General features: G+C 62.0%; 2 protein-coding genes across 11 annotated transcripts in view; both read right to left on the minus strand.

The window, feature by feature from the left end:
* MYO15B (myosin XVB) overlaps nt 1–4,947 on the minus strand; it is a 32,052-nt gene extending 27,105 nt beyond the window's left edge. The window contains 9 exon segments of the mRNA XM_090257588.1: nt 395–556; nt 694–807; nt 985–1,048; nt 1,155–1,258; nt 1,505–1,627; nt 1,899–1,977; nt 2,139–2,248; nt 2,476–2,539; nt 2,930–4,947. Of these exon segments, the coding sequence (XP_090113714.1) occupies nt 395–556; nt 694–807; nt 985–1,048; nt 1,155–1,258; nt 1,505–1,627; nt 1,899–1,977; nt 2,139–2,248; nt 2,476–2,539; nt 2,930–4,947 (2,838 nt within the window).
* A 4,524-nt stretch (nt 4,948–9,471) lies between these two features.
* The window catches only part of LLGL2 (LLGL scribble cell polarity complex component 2), a 29,407-nt gene continuing 20,588 nt past the window's right edge, over nt 9,472–18,290 (minus strand). For 4 of the 10 annotated variants that reach the window (XM_090257450.1, XM_090257457.1, XM_090257451.1 and 1 more), the window contains 20 exons: nt 17,202–17,364; nt 16,923–17,055; nt 16,555–16,609; nt 15,833–15,987; nt 14,832–15,049; nt 14,686–14,753; nt 14,408–14,561; nt 14,217–14,321; nt 13,747–14,039; nt 13,492–13,642; nt 13,091–13,241; nt 12,361–12,480; nt 12,079–12,245; nt 11,435–11,699; nt 11,042–11,195; nt 10,685–10,713; nt 10,437–10,484; nt 10,227–10,269; nt 10,057–10,118; nt 9,472–9,907 (listed from right to left, as the gene is read on the minus strand). In XM_090257450.1, coding sequence (XP_090113576.1) covers nt 9,786–9,907; nt 10,057–10,118; nt 10,227–10,269; nt 10,437–10,484; nt 10,685–10,713; nt 11,042–11,195; nt 11,435–11,699; nt 12,079–12,245; nt 12,361–12,480; nt 13,091–13,241; nt 13,492–13,642; nt 13,747–14,039; nt 14,217–14,321; nt 14,408–14,561; nt 14,686–14,753; nt 14,832–15,049; nt 15,833–15,987; nt 16,555–16,609; nt 16,923–17,055; nt 17,202–17,364 — 2,656 coding nt within the window. In that variant the 3' untranslated portion in view covers nt 9,472–9,785. The remainder of the gene's footprint in view (nt 9,908–10,056; nt 10,119–10,226; nt 10,270–10,436; nt 10,485–10,684; nt 10,714–11,041; nt 11,196–11,434; nt 11,700–12,078; nt 12,246–12,360; nt 12,481–13,090; nt 13,242–13,491; nt 13,643–13,746; nt 14,040–14,216; nt 14,322–14,407; nt 14,562–14,685; nt 14,754–14,831; nt 15,050–15,832; nt 15,988–16,554; nt 16,610–16,922; nt 17,056–17,201; nt 17,365–18,290) is intronic. The other 6 variants (XM_090257456.1, XM_090257454.1, XM_090257455.1 and 3 more) reach the window with 6 other exon arrangements.

Raw genomic sequence — 18,290 nt, forward strand, 5'->3', positions numbered from 1 at the left:
GCAGGGGCCGGCTCTAGGGTCCGAGCGCCCTGAGTGTGAGTCCTGCCTCGACCTCGTCACTAGCTGGCCCTCCTGACAAGTGTCTTTCCTCTCTGGGCCTCCACTGTCTTCTTGCAAAAGGGGAAATGGTGCTGTCCTGAGAACCGAAGGAGGACACGTATGTACAGTGATGCACACGGTGCCAGGTACTGAACAGCTGCTCAGTTAGCGCCAGGCACGCCAGTCAGGGGGCGCAGCTCAGTGGGACAGGCAGCATCTAACGACTCTCTGCCTGCTCTCGGGGCGGCTGTGCGGCCTGAGGGAGGCCCGGGCTCGGATACAAGCATTTGGCATCGTTCTTGCTGCCCTGATGAGCAGACAAGCCGCGTGGGTCCGGCGCCGCAGGGGAGCCCACCTCCGACGAGGAGAAGCAGATGTTGCCCAGGTGCAGGACGGTGGCCAGCACAGCCCAGACCGCGGTCAGCTCCTCGGCACACAAGCCCAGCGCCTGCAGGGCCCTCACCAGGCCCGCGAAGTCCCGGGCATCCTCCTTGCCCTCGAGCCTGCAGGCCCGGCCCTGCGGAGCACAGCAGGGGTGGGGGGCAGGGCCCGGCCTCCTTCAGCCTCGCTCCCCTCCCGCTCCTCCTCACACCCCAGCACTGAGACCCCCCTGGGCCGGCGCTGCTGCCCGCATCGTGTGGGCCTTGCCCCCACCTGGTTGAGGTAGTAGTAGCTCTCCGACTCCTGCAGGGACAGCTGCTCCCGTTCCGCGGGGTCCAGCCCCAGCAGCAGCTCGTAGAAAACATGGAAGTTCCGCTCAGCCTGTGCCTTGGGAGTGAGGCCTGGCTTAGGGGGAGCAGCGGCCAGGCCCTGTGCCCCAGGGCAGCAAGGAGAAGTGCTGGGGAACGCAGGCCTGGGGGCTTAGGGACCACAGCCCGAGCAGTGGCCCCTCCGTCCTTCCCACTCTGGGAGCTGGGAAGTGGGGAGCTGCAGGGTGGGCCTTACCTGAAACACCACCCTCGAGGTCTCAAGCAGATAATGGGACACAGAAACGCCCACGATGACTCCGCTGTGGGAACGGGACACTGGGTGGTGGTGCCCAGGGTGCATGCAACCCAGGGGCTGGGAACTGAGCACGGGTGCCCCCCTTGCCAACCTGGACCCCCATCACTCACTGCTGCAGGCAGAGGTGCAACACCTGGCCGAAGCGGCTGGCATTGGCGTTGAGGACTGTCTGGGCGTGGCCAAAGCTGCCGAGCAAGGACAGCACGCTGTCCAGCTGGATGGGGAAGGGCGTTCATGTGACCCCAGAAGCAGCAGCGGGGCCCACTGGTCAGGCACCCCAGCTGAGGGCATTCTGTGCCCGGGGACTGTGCTAGTCCCTGGAGGGTCAGCCCAGCCCTCCCCACCTTGTCCCCACAGTAGGCAACACCTGGGGCTGGCCACAAGGAGAAGCCAGAGCCATGACGATCACCCTCCTGAGCCAAAGGAGGATGGGCTTGGGAGATGGTCAGGCGCCCCTCACCTGCCAGCCTCTGTCCGCCGTCCGCTCCTGCTCCAGGCTACTCAGGAACCGCACGATCTGCTTGGCAGCTTCTGTCTTCCCTGTGCCGCTGGGCCCGCTGCAGGAGGGAGGGGCTGGTAGGGTCTCCGGGAAGGGCCCAGAGGATAACCCCACCAAGGAGAGAAAGCCGGGACCTGCCCCGCTGGAAGTGCTCCTCACTCTAGAGGACACCCCAGGAAATGCAGGAAGACAGACCCCAGCCATGGAGACCAAACAGGAAAGAGTCCCGGAGGTGCCTCACTGAAGGGACACATGTGTTGGCTTCAGCCAGGAGCACAGCCCTTCGGAAGTCCCCAGCCACCACCAGCCTTCCCGGACCCCTTCCTAGCCCTCAGTGGCATGTGGGTGCAGCCACTCACCTGAGCAGAATGCACGTGCCCTGCCCGGTGCTCTGAGCCCGGCTATAGGCCGATGCCACGATGGCAAAGATGTGCCTTGGGAAGAGGGCGGGCAGATGAGAAGGCTGCCAGGGCCATCTGGGACCCTCCTCAGTGGAGGCAGAATGTGTCCCCCGCCCCTACGGCCTCAGTTAGTGGGACAAGCTAGAGCTTAGCCGCCTCAAGGGTGAACAAAAGGTTGGTGGGGAGTCACTTACGGGGTGGTATTGGGGGCCTTCCCGGGGCGGTAGCTGGCCAGGACCTCAGGTGCAAAGAGAGGCAGGGGCCAGTGGGGGTTCAGAGCAAGCAGGAGGGGCCCCCCAAAGGTCTGGGGGGAGAGCAGAAGCTCTTGATAGAACATGGAGGGAGCAGAGCCACAGAATGGAACGGGGCTCTGACGTTCCCCGGCCCAGACCACGGCCCCTTCTCTGCAGGTCCCCAGAGAGGGTTCAGCACCCAGCCCAGGGAGGAGAAGCTCCAGGGGTGCTGGAGGGCCCTCGGATCCCAGGGGAAAGGGAGTCCCAGCCCACCACCCCTCCCTGGGTTCCCCCATACATAGATGCGGCCCAAGTGAAATCTCTTCTTGAGGCACAGCAGAACAGAGCTGTCACACAGCGGTCTGTGGGGACAGCAGAGGGGAGGAGCAGGGAGTTTGGGGGAGGGAGGAAGGCCGAGGTTATTGCCGCCACTGGCTGCAGAGACACTTCGCACAAGTCGCGCACCCTGTCTGAGCCCCATCCAGCACACAGGGGTGGGGCTGCTACCTAAGTGACCCGCTCCAAGGGGCTGACAAGCAGGGCCAGGCTGCCGACTCAGAGGGAAGCTTGGCGCCAGTTAGAGAAGGAAGCTTCAGGCCCAGGTGTCTGCCTTTCCTCCCGCCCCTGCCCCTTCCAGTCGGAGGAGCTTTAGGGACACAAAATGCCTTCTACATTTTATAAAAACGGGCGTAGGGGGCTCTGTGAGGGGCCACGGGCTCCAGGCACGCAGATTTGGAACCTCCATCACTCACTGCAGCCAGGCCAGGTCCTCGGTGTCTTCCAGGACGGCCCCCCGGCTCCTGCCCTCGGCACCCAGAAAGGACGGAAAGGAGGGCGCCTCCAGGCCTGACCCAAGGCTCAGCAGCTCCAGGTCCCTCTCCAGCGCCTCCTCGACCTCATCCTCCGGCTCCCACCGCTCGTGCTGGGACCAGTAGGGGCCTGGGACCCTCTCCAAAGTGAGTCGGGGCAACAGTGCGTCTGTGCCGAGCCCAGGGTCCTCGCGGGTGCCGGGGTCCCGAGCCCAGTGTCCCGGAGCCTCGGCCTCCAAGGTCTCAGGCTCTGCTTCGCTGCTAGAGCCGCTCTCGTGCTGGGCGGGCTCGTCCCGGGAAGTCCGGCCGAGAACAGAGCCGCGGCGGGGCCCGGTCACCCCTTCTCCAATCCCGCGGCGCCCCGCACCAGGCGAAACGCACCCCTCCCCGGCCGGGGCGTCCGCGGACGCTTCCTCTGAGCTCCGGCTGCGCGCCGCCCTCGCCGCCCTGTGGATCCTCGGGAACACGACGGCGAACTTGGGGTCCGGAGTGGGGTCCTCGTCCTCAGAAGGCTGGGCGCAGGCTGGGCTCTTGGAGGCCTGCGGGGAGCTCGGGCCGCTGCCAGGGGGAGCCCGCGGCCGCCCCTGCAGCCCCACTACGCCCGCCAGGCGCAGCCCTAGACGGCGCCTGAGCGCCGGCCCGCGCCCCCGGCCCTCGTCCCCCGGCGGCCCCGTCCCCGGGCCCGCCTGCCGCCCCTCTCGCGCGCGCAGCCGGAGCCCACGCCACAGCCGCTGCAGGAAGCCCAGGGCCCGCGCCACGCGCAGGAGCCGCTCCTTGAGGCCAGCAGGGCGGGGACCCGCGGCCTGGGGAGCGGGGCCTGGTGGGGGCCTCGCGCGGAGCCTGTGGAGCGTCACGAGGGCGGCCAGCGGCGCCGGGTCCCCGGGCCCGGCTCCCCGCGCACCGTCTGCTGCGCTCTCGCTGGCCGGCGCCTGCACCTTCCCCACCACCTTTCCGACCTGGCGGCGCGCAGCTCTGGCTGTCGGGGCCTCGGCTCCTCCGGGTTCGCCACCCCGCGGCCCCGCCTCCGGCTGCGCCCCATCGTCGCTTGTGTCCCGGGTCGGCCCTGGGTCCAGAGAAGCCCAGGGGTTCTGGGGGACGCCCTCGGGGCTGCCCTCGAGGGGGCCGGAAGATGGGCCTTTACTGCCCGGCTCAGCCTCCGCGGCCTCCGTGGCCCGGCTCGCTGATACGGGGGCCGCCCGTGGGCGCCGTCCGGGCCCGGCCTCCTCCGGACTCCAGTCCGTGTCTGTCCCGGAACCCTCCTTCTGGGGCCCCGTCCCCGACGACCCTTCCTGGCTCGGGGGCTCGTCGCTGTTCGGATGCTCGCCCTGCTCCGGGGCCGACTGCGGCCCGACCGGGCTGCCTTCCGAGCCCGTGTCTGTTTGCTCTGACTTGGGCCGCGGCTCCGGGGCCCCGCCGGTCTGGCCGCGGCTTTCCTGGGCCTCGCGGGCTTCGCTGTCCGGGCAGGAGCTGTCCCCGTCGACGCCGGACGTGCGCCCATCGAAGCTCTGCGGCCCCCGGCGGACCCGCCGAGCGGAAGGTCCCCGCCCGTCTCCTTTCCTCCTGCGGTGCCCGTGCCCGCCCGTTCTCCCGTCTCCTCGGGGGAGACTGCCCTCCTCCAGGCACCCCCCACTGTCCCCGGACTCGCGGCTCTCCTTCCGCCCGCGGCCCCGACGCCTCGTGCTGCCTTGTCTCCCCTGTGCGGTTGGTGGAGGCCCAGCCCCAGGCCGTCTGGAGCCGCCGTTCTCCTCCGAGATGGGCTTCCTGCGGCCACCAGGGGACCCCTGGCCTCCCGCGGGGGCGGGCTCTAAGCCCGGTCTGGATGCTCGGGCCTTACCGCGGCCCCGGCGGCGTTCCCCGCTGGGCGCGCCGTCCGCGCTGGCCGACCCCGACTCCTGCTGCCCCGAGGCCGCCCCCTCGGGCCTCTCCTGGCGCCGGGGCGCTTTGCCCTTTCTCCCGCCCATGGCGGGCCCCGTGAAGAGGGGCTTCCCGGCGTCTTCGTCCTCTCCTCTTCCTGACGATCTGGCCTCCCGCCGGCGCACTCAGCCCTCCGCAGCGAGCCTCCCCGGTTCTGCTCTGGTGGGGTCTGCAGGCTCACCCCTCCCTCCGCCCCTCGCGAATCTCCTGCCTTACGAATGAGCATCAATAATGCAAGTGGCCGCGGGTCCTGACCCCTCGGGTAACAATGAAGCAGAGGCCGCCCAGGAAAGAGGAGACGCTGCAGCTGCGGACCAAAGCCGGGCACAGGGCAACCTTTCTGCCACGGAGACGCTGCCAGCTGGGGCCACGGTCAGCTGCCTCCTCCCCTCCTGCCCAGCAGGGGATGAGGAGTGAGGAAGGAACCTGAGTGGTCCTCCTAGTCCTGGGGGCTCCAGGGGGTGCCCACCCTCCTCCTTTCGCCCCCTGGATTGCTCCAGTAGGTGGGGACCAGGCTGACGGGTTGGCCCGCCGTGAGTTTTGTTAGGGTTTTGTTGTTGTTCTTTCAGATTGTGACATGTAAATGTAATTTAAAGGAAACGGCATAAAACATAAATGTACACCTTGAACTGGTCAACCTGACACCCAGGGAGGGGTGGGGAGTGGGGCTCCACCCCCCTAGACCAGTTCTCTCCTTTCTTCCTTCTACTTTTCTCCGTCATTCCTTCACCGGCTTGATTTACAAGTCAACGCCTCCAGTCTATGTGCAGCCCCTTCTGACCCCACGCGCTCCCACTTTCCGGGAGCCACCTCCTCCTCTCCTGGCCCCACCCTCCCCACCATCCACAGCTTTCACGTCCTTTGCTTGGGTGTTTGGCAAGGCCAGGTGTCTGCGATTTTACACTCTCATTTAACCCTCCCCACCCAAGGAGGTAGGCCCTGTTATTATGCCGTTTTACAGGTGAGCCACTTACCCAGGTCCCGCTGCCTGTCGCAGGTGAGGGAGATGGTGCAGGAATTAAGAAGCACAGTAGGAGGGAATGGAGTAGACAGGAAGATGCTGAGGAGAACTATATGCACAACCAGTGGGCATGGACTAAGGGGGGGGGGACAACAGGAGGGAGAGGAGGGAGGGGGTCACTGGGTGGAGGGAAACAAAGGGAAAAAAATGGGACAACTGTAACAGCATAATCAATAAAGCATATTTAAAAAAATCGTTGATCTCACACTCCCGATGTGTTTTCTTAGTACTAAAATATGCAAACCACCAATATTAGCCATTATTTCAAAGCACAGTGTACTTAAGGCAAAGTTCTTCCTTAATGAGTACAGATGTAAATCCATTTTTTCTTTTATTTTTTTAAAAAGGCTTTATTTATTTTTAGAGGGGAATGGAGTGAAAGAGAGGGAAACATCAATGTGTGGTTGCCTCTCACGCGCCCCCAACCGGGGACCCGGCTCACAGTCCAGACACCTGCCCTGACTGGGAATCAAACCAGTTACCCTTTGATTCACAGGCCAGCACTCAATCCACTGAGCCACACCAGCCAGGTCTGTAAATCAATTTTATTTTTTCTTTTTGTAAGTATATTTTATTGATTATGGTGTTACAGTCGTTCCAACTTTTTCCCCCTTTGCTCCCCTCTGCCCAGTACCCCCCCCTTAGCTCATGTCCATGGGTCGTGCATATTAAGTTCTTCGGCTTCACCCTTTCTATATTATTCTTAACATCCCCCTGTCTATTTTGTACCAACCAATTACGCTTCTTAATCCCTGCACCATATCCCCATTTCTCCCCCTCCCCCGTCCCAGCTGATAACCCTCCAAATGATCCCCACACCTATGATTCTGTTCCTATTCTGGTTTGCTTAGTTGGATTTTGTTTTTATTTTTTAGGTTCAGTTGTTTTTTTTTTTAGGTTCAGTTGTTGATAGTTGTGAGGTTGTTGTCATTTTAGTGTTCATAGTTTTGATCTTCTTAAGTCCCTTTGACATTTCATATAATAATGGTTTGGTGATGATGAGCTCCTTCAGCTTCATCTTGTCAGGGAACCACTTCATCTGCCCTTCCATTCTAAATGATAGCTTTGCTGGACAGAGGAATCTTGGCTGCAGGTTGCCTTTCATCACATTGAATACTGCTTGCCAGTCCCTTCCTGCCTGCAAAGTGTCCTCTGAGAAATCAGCTGATAGTCCTATAGGCACCCCCTGCAGGCAACTCTCCGCCTCTCTCTGCTGCCCCCAGGACTCTGTCTTTATCTTTCACCTTTGGCATCTCAGTCATGATGCGTCCTGGTGTGGTTCCTTCTGGGTCGAGCCCTCCCAGGACCCTCCATGCTTCCTGGACCTGTATGTCCATCTCCTTCGCCAAATTTGGGAGGTTTTCCTCATGTTTTTCATTTCTTGCTTCCTCATTCTGTACTGGTTGTTTTTTTCTTCCTTATGTTCCAAATCATTGATTTGAACCCTGGTGTCCTTCCCTTCATGATTAATTTTGTGTGGATTTTCCTTCGTTTCACTTAGCACAGCCTTCACTTCTTCCCTCATGCGTTTGCCGTACTCAAGCATATCTGTCAAGTCTGTGAGCATCTTTATCAGCAGTGTCTTGAATTCTGCGTCTGTTAGGTTGGCTATCTCCTCGGCGCTTAGTTCTCCCACTTGAACCTTGATCTGTTCCCCCTTTTGGGCCATACTTCTCTTTTCTCCTCATTCTGACAGGCTCCTGTGTTTGTTTGCCTCCGAGTCCCAGGCAGAGCTGTTACTCCTGTTACGTTGTAAGGGGCGGAGCCTAATGGATTCATCAGTGCAGGGTGACCCATTTCACCACATTGTGGCGCTGTTTGCCCAGCACTCGCCCCTTTTCCAGGCACCTCTCCCACTTCCGATGGGACTGGCGCCCCTCTAGCTGCTGCCTTGGCTGTCGTTCCCAGAGTGGGTGGGTCTGTGGACGTTCTAGGACTGTGGGGGCCCCTTAAACAAGTGGACTCCGCTGAGACCGGCAGTTTCTGCCTCCGCCCCAACCCCCACTGGTCTGCACAGTCAGAAGCAATGAGGCTTGATTTTCCCCAGCACGGGGACCATGGGCTGCGAGGTCCGGTGAGGAGCTGGGAACGCTCCCCAGGTGTCCCTCCTGACTTTAAAACGTGCAACTGCGCTTTCCGCTGGCCTGCCGCTGCTGCTGCCACCACACCACATCCTCTCCACCCTCCTACCTGCCTAGATGAGTATTTCTTCTTTATATCTTTGTTTGCTGGACTTCTATGTAGCTTTATATTTTGGAACTTCTGGTTATTTATGGCCTTGCGGTAGTTGTATTCCTTCTTAGTTGTGGAGGAAGATGCAGCGTGTCTGTCTACGCCTTCATCTTGGCCGTTGTAAATCAATTTTCAATGAGACATTGTGATTATTTCAGGCGTGTGTGTGTGTGATGTTGACTTCTTGTCCAGTCTGAGTAGCCAGGTTGTCCCTGCAGCCAGGAGGAAGCGCTGGCTACTCCACTTCTTCTAATTCACTGGTGCTTGCATTTTTACCATTATTTTCAATTCTTGGTTTCTTGGCAAGAAACTTCATGCCACTTGTTCATTTGTGTGAGCTAATTTTAGCTAACTGGATTTTTAAAAAAGCTGTAAGTTCCCTAAAACTGGCCGTTAAAAGCCATATGGACCTTTAGAGGCTGGCAGAGCGTGCTCTCCGGGTGCACTTCCCGCTCTCTCCGTGGCAGTCACCTGTGGGGCATGAGCCTGTAACCAACAGACTGTGGACCTCGGGCAAACCCAGGGATAAACAGTAAAGCTTAATTTCTTCTATGTTCTTCTTGACCCTGTCACCCCGTTTCCCAGAAAAAACGGAGGCAGAGCAGGTACGTGGTCACACCAGCCTCCCTCAGCTCTTCGCCTGCCCCCACAGCAAGCAGACCCGCTCCATGTGCGCTGCTGCCCCCTCTTGTCCTCTGTGCAGAAGAGTCTGCCTAGCTCACCTGCCCTCTGCCCAGCCTCCTCCTGGTCTTCTCTTCCGTCACAGCCCCAGCACTTCCTGCACTTGTAAGGGTCAGTGCCCCACACGGGCAGGACCACATTGTCTTGGCCTCCTCGGAACCCCAAGCACCTGGCATATAGTAGGTGCTCAAGAAAGACAGGAGAGCAAAGATGTAGCGCAAGGCGAATCGCACCCCTGGGGTAGAAAGGCTTTAACACCTGTCTGATCCAGCCCCTCTTCTGGGAGCAAGGCCTTTGATGTCCATGCTCTGCCCCCCACTTCAGCAGCACCCCACAGTCCTTCCCTGAAGGCTGGAGGAAGCCACCAGGTCTGAGACACTGTGGGTGTCTTCCCCTTCTGGCAGCAGACACTCAGGATGGTTAGCTCCTGCCATTTATCCCCAGAGGGAAGGCACAGCAGCGCCCCAACATGAGCAGGCAGTCTGCTCTGATTCAAGCGGCTTCAGAAGCAGGCTTTCCTGAGCACCGGCCTGGTCCAGGGGACGAACCCCACGGGCAAAGGCAAGGAATCAGCTAATGACTGTCCATTTACGTGGAAAATGTCTGCACAATTAAGAAATTAAAGCCATTGGACCAGTGAAGAGGTAATAAGGTGTTTATTAAAAACACTTTCACCCAGAGGCAGTTAAAATTTATAATTTAAAACCCAGCCCACTACAAAAAGCGGGGGTCGGGTAGGGAGGGGAATGATAAAAACTGTGCAACATGGACAAAATGACAGAGGCAGACAAGGCCTGGGGTGGGGCAGCCCCAGGCCAGGTCCCTCCGCTCCCAAGGCCAGGAGCAGCAGCAGAGTGGACGCTGAGGGAGCCCCCAGCCCCCAGCCTGGCCCAGTGCACGGGCCTCTCCAGGTGGCCCAGGGCCCCAAGGAAGAGCCTCAGTAGTGTGTGTTCACCGCGCGGCCTGGACACGTGGCCCGCTCACTCCGCTGCGGAGGGAGGTAGAGTGACAGCAACTCAGGTGCATCCTGGGCAGGATGGGGGCCTCAGTCACGCACCCTGAGCCCAGACGCGCTGTTTTCCAGGACAACGGGGGCACGTGTCAGGGCTGGGATGAAGCCTTGGCTCGTAGGGGCTTGGGGGAGGGGTTCTCGCTCCTACCCCTCCCCGGGAGCATGCCCTCCCAGCCGCCTCTGGCCCCACAGCAGTGCTCAGGCCCCTACCTCCCTCATTGCTGAGGCTGCACCTCATGGCCACCTGCTGAGAACGCCAGTCACCATAGCTCCTGCATGGGCAAGGACAGGGCAGTCACCCTCCAAGGGGACTCAGAGCAGCACGGCAAGGGGCCTCCTTCCCAGAGCTCACCCGGCACCCTGGGCAGTAAGGAACTCACCGCCGGTCTCCCTCCAGCGTGCTCTGGATCTCCTTCAGGACCCCTGGGGGGCAGAGGCCCGGTGAGGCCTGCAGGGGCTGGGCCCGACACAAGCCTTCCCCCACTTTAGCGGTGGGGCGCCACACGGGTCTGCCCCGCTCCGGGAAAGGACCCTCAGGCCCACCCTGGCCTTCCCAGCAGCCGCCAGCCCCCACCCCCGCCCTGACTCACTCTCGTCATTGAGCAGAGCGTGCTCCATCACGGGGGCCGGCCTCCTCTCTGGAAGGCAGAGGCCAGGTCAGCAGAGCTCTGGGCCCTCCCCTGCTCAGCTCCTCCTCAGTGGGGCCGGGGCACCGTTTCTATCCCCACGTGGAACACCACCGGCCACCCGCTCACCTGGGTCCCCTTTCCTCCTTCCATCCCCAAGTCTGGGCCCGGCTGTGCCCCCTGCCCCCTGGCCCCAGACAGGCCTGACTTACCCGCTCCTTCATGCTGGCTCCCTGAGTTCCTGCGGCAGGGGGAGGGGAAGCGGGGAGAGTAAGGGTTGAGAGCCACTGGGCTCTTGGCTTTGTCTTGAAAGCCCTGGGCCCATGAAGAGTGAGGTCAGCTGGCCTGGCCTGGCCTGCGTTGAGCAGGGGCCCTGGGAGGTAAGCCAAGCCCTTTCCTGGGGGCAGCTCACATGGGGGGGAAGGGGCATGCGAAGCGGGGCAAAGGGCCAGAGCCAGGAGGGTGGGCTGAGCTCACAGGGGAGGGGGGATGTGGCCAGCTCCCAGTGGGCGCCTTAGAGAGGGTGTGGGTGAGGCGCTGGGGCAAGGGCCACCTGCCCTTTTACCCACCTGGCCCGACCCAAGGCCTTCTCAGGGCCTGATCCATTGTGGGGACGGTTGTGGTTTTTGGCTTCTGCTGAATCCACCAGACACCGGGGCTCCACCAGCCACTTGGTGGACAGGGAGAAGCGCTCAAACTCCGAGGGTGAGATCAGGTAGAAACCTGGGGGGCGGAGAAGCCTGGTAGGTGAGGCCAGCCTGGTCTCTCGGGGCCTGCAGCAGCCAACAATGGGCCGCCCACCCAGGGAAACTGGGGCCAGGGCCTCCCTCAAGAGTTCTCGGCCCAAGAGCCTGGCCTCGGCCCAGCAGCCCTGGTGGCCCCTCTCAGTGGCCCCTGCAGCACAGCAGGAGCCCCACACCCAGCCCCGCCCGCAGAGGCGGGACATGCCACCCCCTGCGCACCTTGGCCGTGTTTGGTGAAGACGCAGGAGGCGATGCCGCTGACGTCCTCCCGGCGGATGCAGCTGTAACGCACCTGCGGCTTGAGCAGGGGCAGCGACACAACCTGGATGTCGCCCAGGTTGGTGAGGACGGCCAGGTGATGCTCCCCGTAGTCCTCGGTGCGGCAGCTGCCGAAGTGGGCCACGCTGACGCGCCGCACCCTCGAGCCCTCCAGGGCGGTCAGCTTCAGCTTCAGCTTGGCACTCACCTTGGGCAGCGTGAAGACCTGGGGGCACAGGGCAGCGGTCACTCCAAGGCCAGACCCCAGTGTGCAAGCAAGGACTTGTCACCCTTCTGTGTCCACCGGGCATCACCCAACTGCCCGGCAAAGCCTGCTGTCTCAGCGCTCCCTCGGCACTAGGACACGGAGTTACTGCACTTGGACCACAGGGATGCCGGGGCCACTAATTTCCACGTCTGCGTTTTCCGTCCCTGCCGCAGACAGGCCCTGCTTCAGCGGTCCCAGGGGCACCACACCAAGACCCCTCTCCTTTCCTGTGCCTCTGTAGACCCTCATATGCCAACTACATATGCAGCTTTAAGTGAGTCTCAGTCATTGTGCTTTGTACCCAAGGTACGAGGCCCCCCCTCCCGCCGTGTGGCACCTTGAACTGCTCCTCTGACACGACAAGCAGCTGGTGGCTCCCCTGCATGTCTGGGCTTTTTGACAGATCATGTGCGACTTCCAGGGGCTCAGGAAGGGGCACGCTGTGTCCGTCCAGCACCAGGATGCCCACCACGGGCGCTCGGTGCATCAGCTGGATCTCCTTGGCTACCGGGAAGGAAGCAGGCGATCATGTTGGTCATGGGCAAAGAGGCCCGAGATGCGACTTGTCCCCAGCTGAGGCAGACAAGCACCCTCTGCTCTCCCCCAGCTCAGCACTCACCCTGCTCTGCCCGCACGGGTTCATCCGCTCTCCGCTCGGCTGGGGGCACATGCAGGGCGAAGGCATAGACGGTACCCCCGTTGGTGCCAGCCCACAGCGAGGGGCAGTGGCGGGAGCCTGCCGGGATGCACAGATTTACATCTAACCCTGGGGCTGGCGGTCAGGGGGAGCCAGGTGACCTAGGCTTCTCTCCTGGCCTTGCCACTAACCACCTGTGTGACTCCAAGGTCAAGTGAGCAAACCTCGTAAGCCCCCATTTCCTCCTCTGTAAAACGGAGCTGCTGTGGGCTCTACCTGCCCCCAGAGTGCAGGTAAAGAGAAGGCTTGGAAGGCTCCCTGACACCCAAAGGAAGGTGGTCCTGAACTCTTGCAGCCTGACCATTGCAGTACAGCAGCGGACAGCCCACAGCCCACCCTGCGCTGGCAGGAGGGCGGCAGGGGGGAACAGGCCCATGTGCCTCAGAGGCACGTGGCAAGTCCCAACCCTCATGCCATTCTAGGAGGAAGAGATCCCCCCAGTTTACAGGGGGAGAAGCTGAGACCCAGAAAGGTTAAGGGCTAGGTCCAAGGTCCACCTTCTAGAGAGTGGGGAGCCTGGATCTGGGGCCAGGACAAACTGATCTGGATGCCCGGGGAGGGAAAGAGGCAGGTCCTGACCCCTCCACTAACAAGGGGAGACCCCTCAGTGTCCCCTCGCCCGGGCCCCTCCCACCTCGGGCTGGCCACTCACTGTCCCGCAGGTAGGTGTCAGCAAAGTAGAGCGTCCGGACGAAGCCTGTGAAGGAGTCCTCCGCCGTGCGGGCCTCAATCTTGCGCTGCACGGGCGCCAGCTCCATGTTCTGCAGGCCTGCCCGCTCCGCCCGGGAGCTCCCTCCCTGCATCTGCAGGGGGTGGGGTGGGCCTGAAGGCGGGCTCCGGCCTCCCCTCCCTGGGGGCATCTATAGCTCAACAGCAGCCCTCCCAGGGGAGACTGGTCACAGCCCACACCACGCCCTGCCTGCAACGCTGACTAAGCGCTGGACCCTAAGGTGCTGCAATTATTGCCTCTTACAGCTGCAGAAGCTCAGGCCACGGGGCAGGGGGACACCTGGCTCAGAGTGGCTGCGCTTAGCTCTGCCTGGGCGGCCTTACCTCCCCCAGGGGCCCCGCTGGCCGCCGCTTCTGGCTGGACACCCGGCTGCGACGTATCCGGCGGAAGGACTGGCGCAGGGACTTCTTCAGGGACTTCACACGGGACAGTGGCCCCTCTAAGGCGAGCTGGTCGTTGGGGTGCAGCGTGCACCTGGAGGGGAAGCATCGGGCCGTCGGTGCCGCCAGGGCCCGAGGGTGCTCCCCGGGCACCGATCGCAAACCCAGCCCCAGCCACCACCCTGGCCGGCTGCTCACTTGACAAAGACCTGCCGCCGCTGCTGGTGGTCGAAGAGGCCAAAGCCGTGGCTGGTGCCGAAGGCTACGAGCCGCCACTCGGAGTGCAGGGCCAAGGACGTGACCACGGCCGGAGGCTGGCACTGCACCAGCACGAAGGGCTGGAAGCCGGGCTCGAAGCGCACGGGCCCGGGGCGGGCACGCAGGCGCTCGTGCCCCTTCCAGCGGTAGCCCTCCTGCTCCTGCAGCAGGTCCACCTCCACCTGCTCCACGGCCTGCTCCGCCTCCTCGTCGTTCAGCTCCAGCACCAGCACCTGCGCGGGCGGCGGACGGCTGAGCAAGCCCAGCCCCACGGGCAGCAGGGCCTCGGGGGCGCCGGGGCCTGCTTCCTGTCCCCGCTGACCCCTGATCCCGAGAAGGAAGCTCCCAGGCCTGGACACTAGACAGTCACCTGACCACTGCTCTCCCTGCTCCCCCGCCCAGCCTGCTACCTGCCCTGCTGTGCCGGCCACAGCCAGGTAGCCACTGTATTTGCAGAGGAAAATCTTCTGGATGCCCAGCCGGGGGTCGTCACTGTAGGGGTCGAAGGAGCCCACCTGGCGAGAGAGAGGGGCCCGTGAGTGGCCGTGCGCACGGGACCCAGCCCGTCCCCACCCTCTTGGCTGCAGGCGCCCGGCCTCGCCTTGCGGAGTGGGGGCCACTCGTCCTCGCCCTGGGCACCGAGGCTCTCGCTGGGGTCCGTGTCGGTGAAGAACACGTGGACGGTGCGGAGCTTGTAGAGCGGCCGCAGGCAGACACCCGAGGCGTCCCAGAACCGCACGGTGCCGTCCTCGTGCCTGTGGCAGAGCCCGTCTGCAGCTGTGAGGGCGCCGGCCAGGGGGGGCCTGGCCCACGCCCTCTGGGTCTGCGCCCACCCTGCATCTCCTGCCGCACAGGAGGGGGGTTCCATCGGTCACCTACCCCGTGAGCAGCAGGTCTCTCTGGGGCGGGGGCGGGGCCAGGCTGGTGCCCCCATTGATAGGCCAGTCCTAGAGAACGAGACCCAGGTGTCTGTGGGAGAGCTGGGCTCCCGGGGCGGCCAGGGCTGGTGCTGGGGCCGGACCTACCATGGGGGAGGAGTGCGTGTTCTGATAGTTGCCGGCAGTGATGATCCGGCCCCACAGCTTCAGGGGGATGCTAGAGACATGGTGGGAGCAGGTGATGGCGGAGCAGTGCAGGGAGGCCAGGTAGGGGGGCTGCACCTGCGGCCACCCGGCCGTCTGCAGGTCGATCACCACCAGCTCCTCCTCAGCCAGCACCACCAGCGCGTAGGGGTCATCGAAGGCTGCGGGGACAGTCCGAGCGTCGGCGGCTGCAGGGGCCAGTGGGAAGCAGTTTGCCTAGCCCAGCCCTGCAGAACCCGGCACTCTGGGGTTGGAGCCAGGAAGTCTGCATTTTAAAAACAAGCTCCAAATCCAACCACGTATAAAAAGAAATACATGCCGTGACCAAGTAGGATTTATCCCAGGAGTGCAAGACGGCTTCGGCGTTTGAAAACCAATGAATGTAATCCATGAAGATACGCAGAAGTGCCCGATAAAACCCCAAACCCATTTATGATGAAAACTCTAAGGAAACCAGAAACAGAGGGGGACTTCCTCAACTTGCTCAAGCACATCTACGAAAAAGCTGCAGCTGACTCCCGCCCTTTCTGGTGGGGCTGACTAGGGCTTTGCTGTGCTGCCTGAGCTCCAGGACACGGGCCATACCACACCCCCTGCCCCAGCCCATGTGGTCTTCACCGTGTCTACACCGGGACCCCCTTTTCTCAGCTGGGTGGCCATTCAACCCAGCAGTACAGATCTGCCCTCTTTGGACCCAACCCCATTTGAGCCAGGGAAGGGCAGAGTGTGGAGCAGGCAGGAGGTGTGGCCAGCAAGGATGGAGCCCCAGGCCGGACAAGAGGAGGAGAAAGGGACTGATTGGGGATGCTTGCCTCAGCAGCAGTAAGAAGGGAAATGGGGGGCACTCAGGGAGTGGCAGGCCCCTCCTGTTTATTTACAGACAGGCCGGTGTCCCTACGCCTCCCAGCGGCCAGCCCTCCACGCTGGTCCCAAAGCTCGCCTACCCGCCGCAGGGTCTGCCTCAGAGAGGACAGTGAAGTCGATGACCCGGGAAGTGAAGTCGAAGGCGGTCTGCTGGCTGTTGTGGGCCACCGAGATGCAGTGGCGGTCCCCATAGCTGGCCCGAGGCATGCCACCCTGGAAGATGGTGAAGGGCAACCTGCAGGCACAGAAGAGTGGAGCTCGGCTGGGGCTCCGGACACAGCCCCGGCAAGTCACAGGCTGCGCTGGCAGCGTGGACTTCCCGGTGACGGGCCTCTGTGCAGCTGTGGCCGCAGGGTCCCCAGCAGTGGGTGGAGCAGACCCCCATCTCCTCCTGACTGCCACAGCCCAGGCAGACTTGGGGACTAGTGGTGGCATGCGGGCAGGGGGTTCTGAGTCCCAGCCGCTCTGCGGCAGCCAGAGCTGCCCCCCCCGCTTATCCATCAGGCTTTCCCGCACGGTTCTGCTGGAGAAGCCGGTCTGCTGCCGAGACAGTCTGACAGCTGCTGATCTGAACCATCTCTCCGGGAGGGTGGAAGGGAGGGAATGGGATGTTTTTTTCAGGAATTGGCCGTGAGAGGTAAGAATGGCCGTCTCTCCCTTCCCTGGAGTCCGAGACCCCAACGTGGGACCCTAAGGCACAGTTGCGCACACCCCTCCCGTACCCTCCCGCAGAGACCTAAGAAGCCACCCAGCCCTCCAAGAAGACTCTGGAAAGGGCAAAGGACAGAGCACCGGTACCTACCCCTGCTTGGTGGTCAGCCAGAAGATTTTGGTAATAGCTTTGCAAGGAAAGGGACCTACAAGAAAAGGAATTAGCTGGAATGGGCCCTCCTACCCGAGAGGCACGTGCGTCTGTGTGAGCAGATGCCTCACCCACACCCACTCAGCAGACCTGTGCTTGGGAGTCTTGCCCTGAGAAAACCACAGTGGGCGTCACAAAACCCACCGTGTGGCTTTGGACAAAGCTGTCACCTCTCTAGGTCCCTGGTTTTACTTCTATGAGTTGGGCACCTACACCTGAATGCAGAAAAGACTGACTGGAAACCAAAAGGACGTTGCTTCCCACCGAGAAAGGCAGTCCCAGGTGACAGGGCCGGGCCAGGACCTCACCGTAAGGCACGCAGCTACGCACAGGCTCCAGCTGCTGGGTGTCGGCTGACACAGCCCACTGGCAATAGCTGCCATCGGAGTGGCAGCTGACAATGAGGCGGCCGTCCCGCTGCCAGCAGACACTGTCCAGTTGCTTCAGGAGAGGAGAGGGAGAGAGGTCAGGCTGGGGTCAGGGCGACGGTCCCATGCCTGCACCCCCACACTTTGGCACAGGGGTGTACGTGACAGCGGGCCTGGTAGAGTCCTCTGGCGTCTGCCACCGTCCTGGGCACCACCCACCTGGCTGCTGAGGAAATGGCAGAGCACGCGGCTGCCCCGCAGATCCCAGACGGCGGCAAGGCCCCGGCTGTAGCCAATGAGGAGTTGGTTGGGGTCTCGAGGGTGTTCCTGCAGCGCCTCCACCACCTCAAACACCCGCCGCTGGCGGGCCTCCTCGGGCAACCTGGGCGAGGGGAGCACCGTGAGCCTACCCGCGGCGCTCCACGTGGCAGCGGGCACTGCGTGTGCCCGCACGGGACACCGCCGGAACTCACTGCCAGGGCGCTGCCCGGAGCAGGGCCGCGGGACTGGGAAACCCACCAGGCTGCATGTCAGCCAAGGGAGGGAGGACTTCCAGACAGGTCAGTGCGGCAGGAGTGGGGAGAGAGGGGTCATTACTGGGAAGGGCACGTGGGGGCTCCTGAGGGGCTGGCAAGTTCCATTTCTTTGCCCGGGGTGGCCGTAGGGACACTCGCTTTACAATCCGTTAACCTGTCACATTTTGTCGCGGACCTCTGACCAGCAGGGTCCCTGGCATTGTGGACGAGGGAACAAATGCACAGCGGCTGCAGGAATCCTGTGCAGAAGAGGGGACAGAACCGGCCACTTTCTAGAGGGGAGAGCGCAGTTTGATCCTGCCTGGACAGGCTTTTATTGATTTCTTAGGTGGATTACATCCAAGAAAATTGTGAATCATAGTACCAATCATTGCCTTATATGATTATTACTTTTTCATATCAGAGAAAAGAATGTTACACGTGCATGGATGATCAGGATAACTCGTCTAGCCACATCCTGTCCTTAGAGATTGGCCCAGAACAGGCCCTAAGAGACTGGTTCAAGGTTCCACGCTGAACACCTGTTGTTCTCAGCCCGGGATGAGGGGGTCCTTTAGCAGAAAGCAAGCTTTTAACTATTATATAAATGCAGGCCTGGTCCCCCGCGGGAAAACCGGTGTGTGGAGTGGGTCCTGCGTGCCGCCAAACTCCCAGTGGTTTTCCACTCTGGCGCTGAGCTACATCTGCCACCACCAAGCACCCCGGCTTCCCATAGCATTTAGTGCGTATTTGTAAGGAGGTGGTTTTTCATAAAACGAGTTTTTAAGACCCA

This window comes from Furipterus horrens, unplaced genomic scaffold (assembly GCF_987537825.1).
Source record: "Furipterus horrens unplaced genomic scaffold, mFurHor1.1.pri manual_scaffold_11, whole genome shotgun sequence".
Taxonomy (NCBI): domain Eukaryota; kingdom Metazoa; phylum Chordata; class Mammalia; order Chiroptera; family Furipteridae; genus Furipterus; species Furipterus horrens.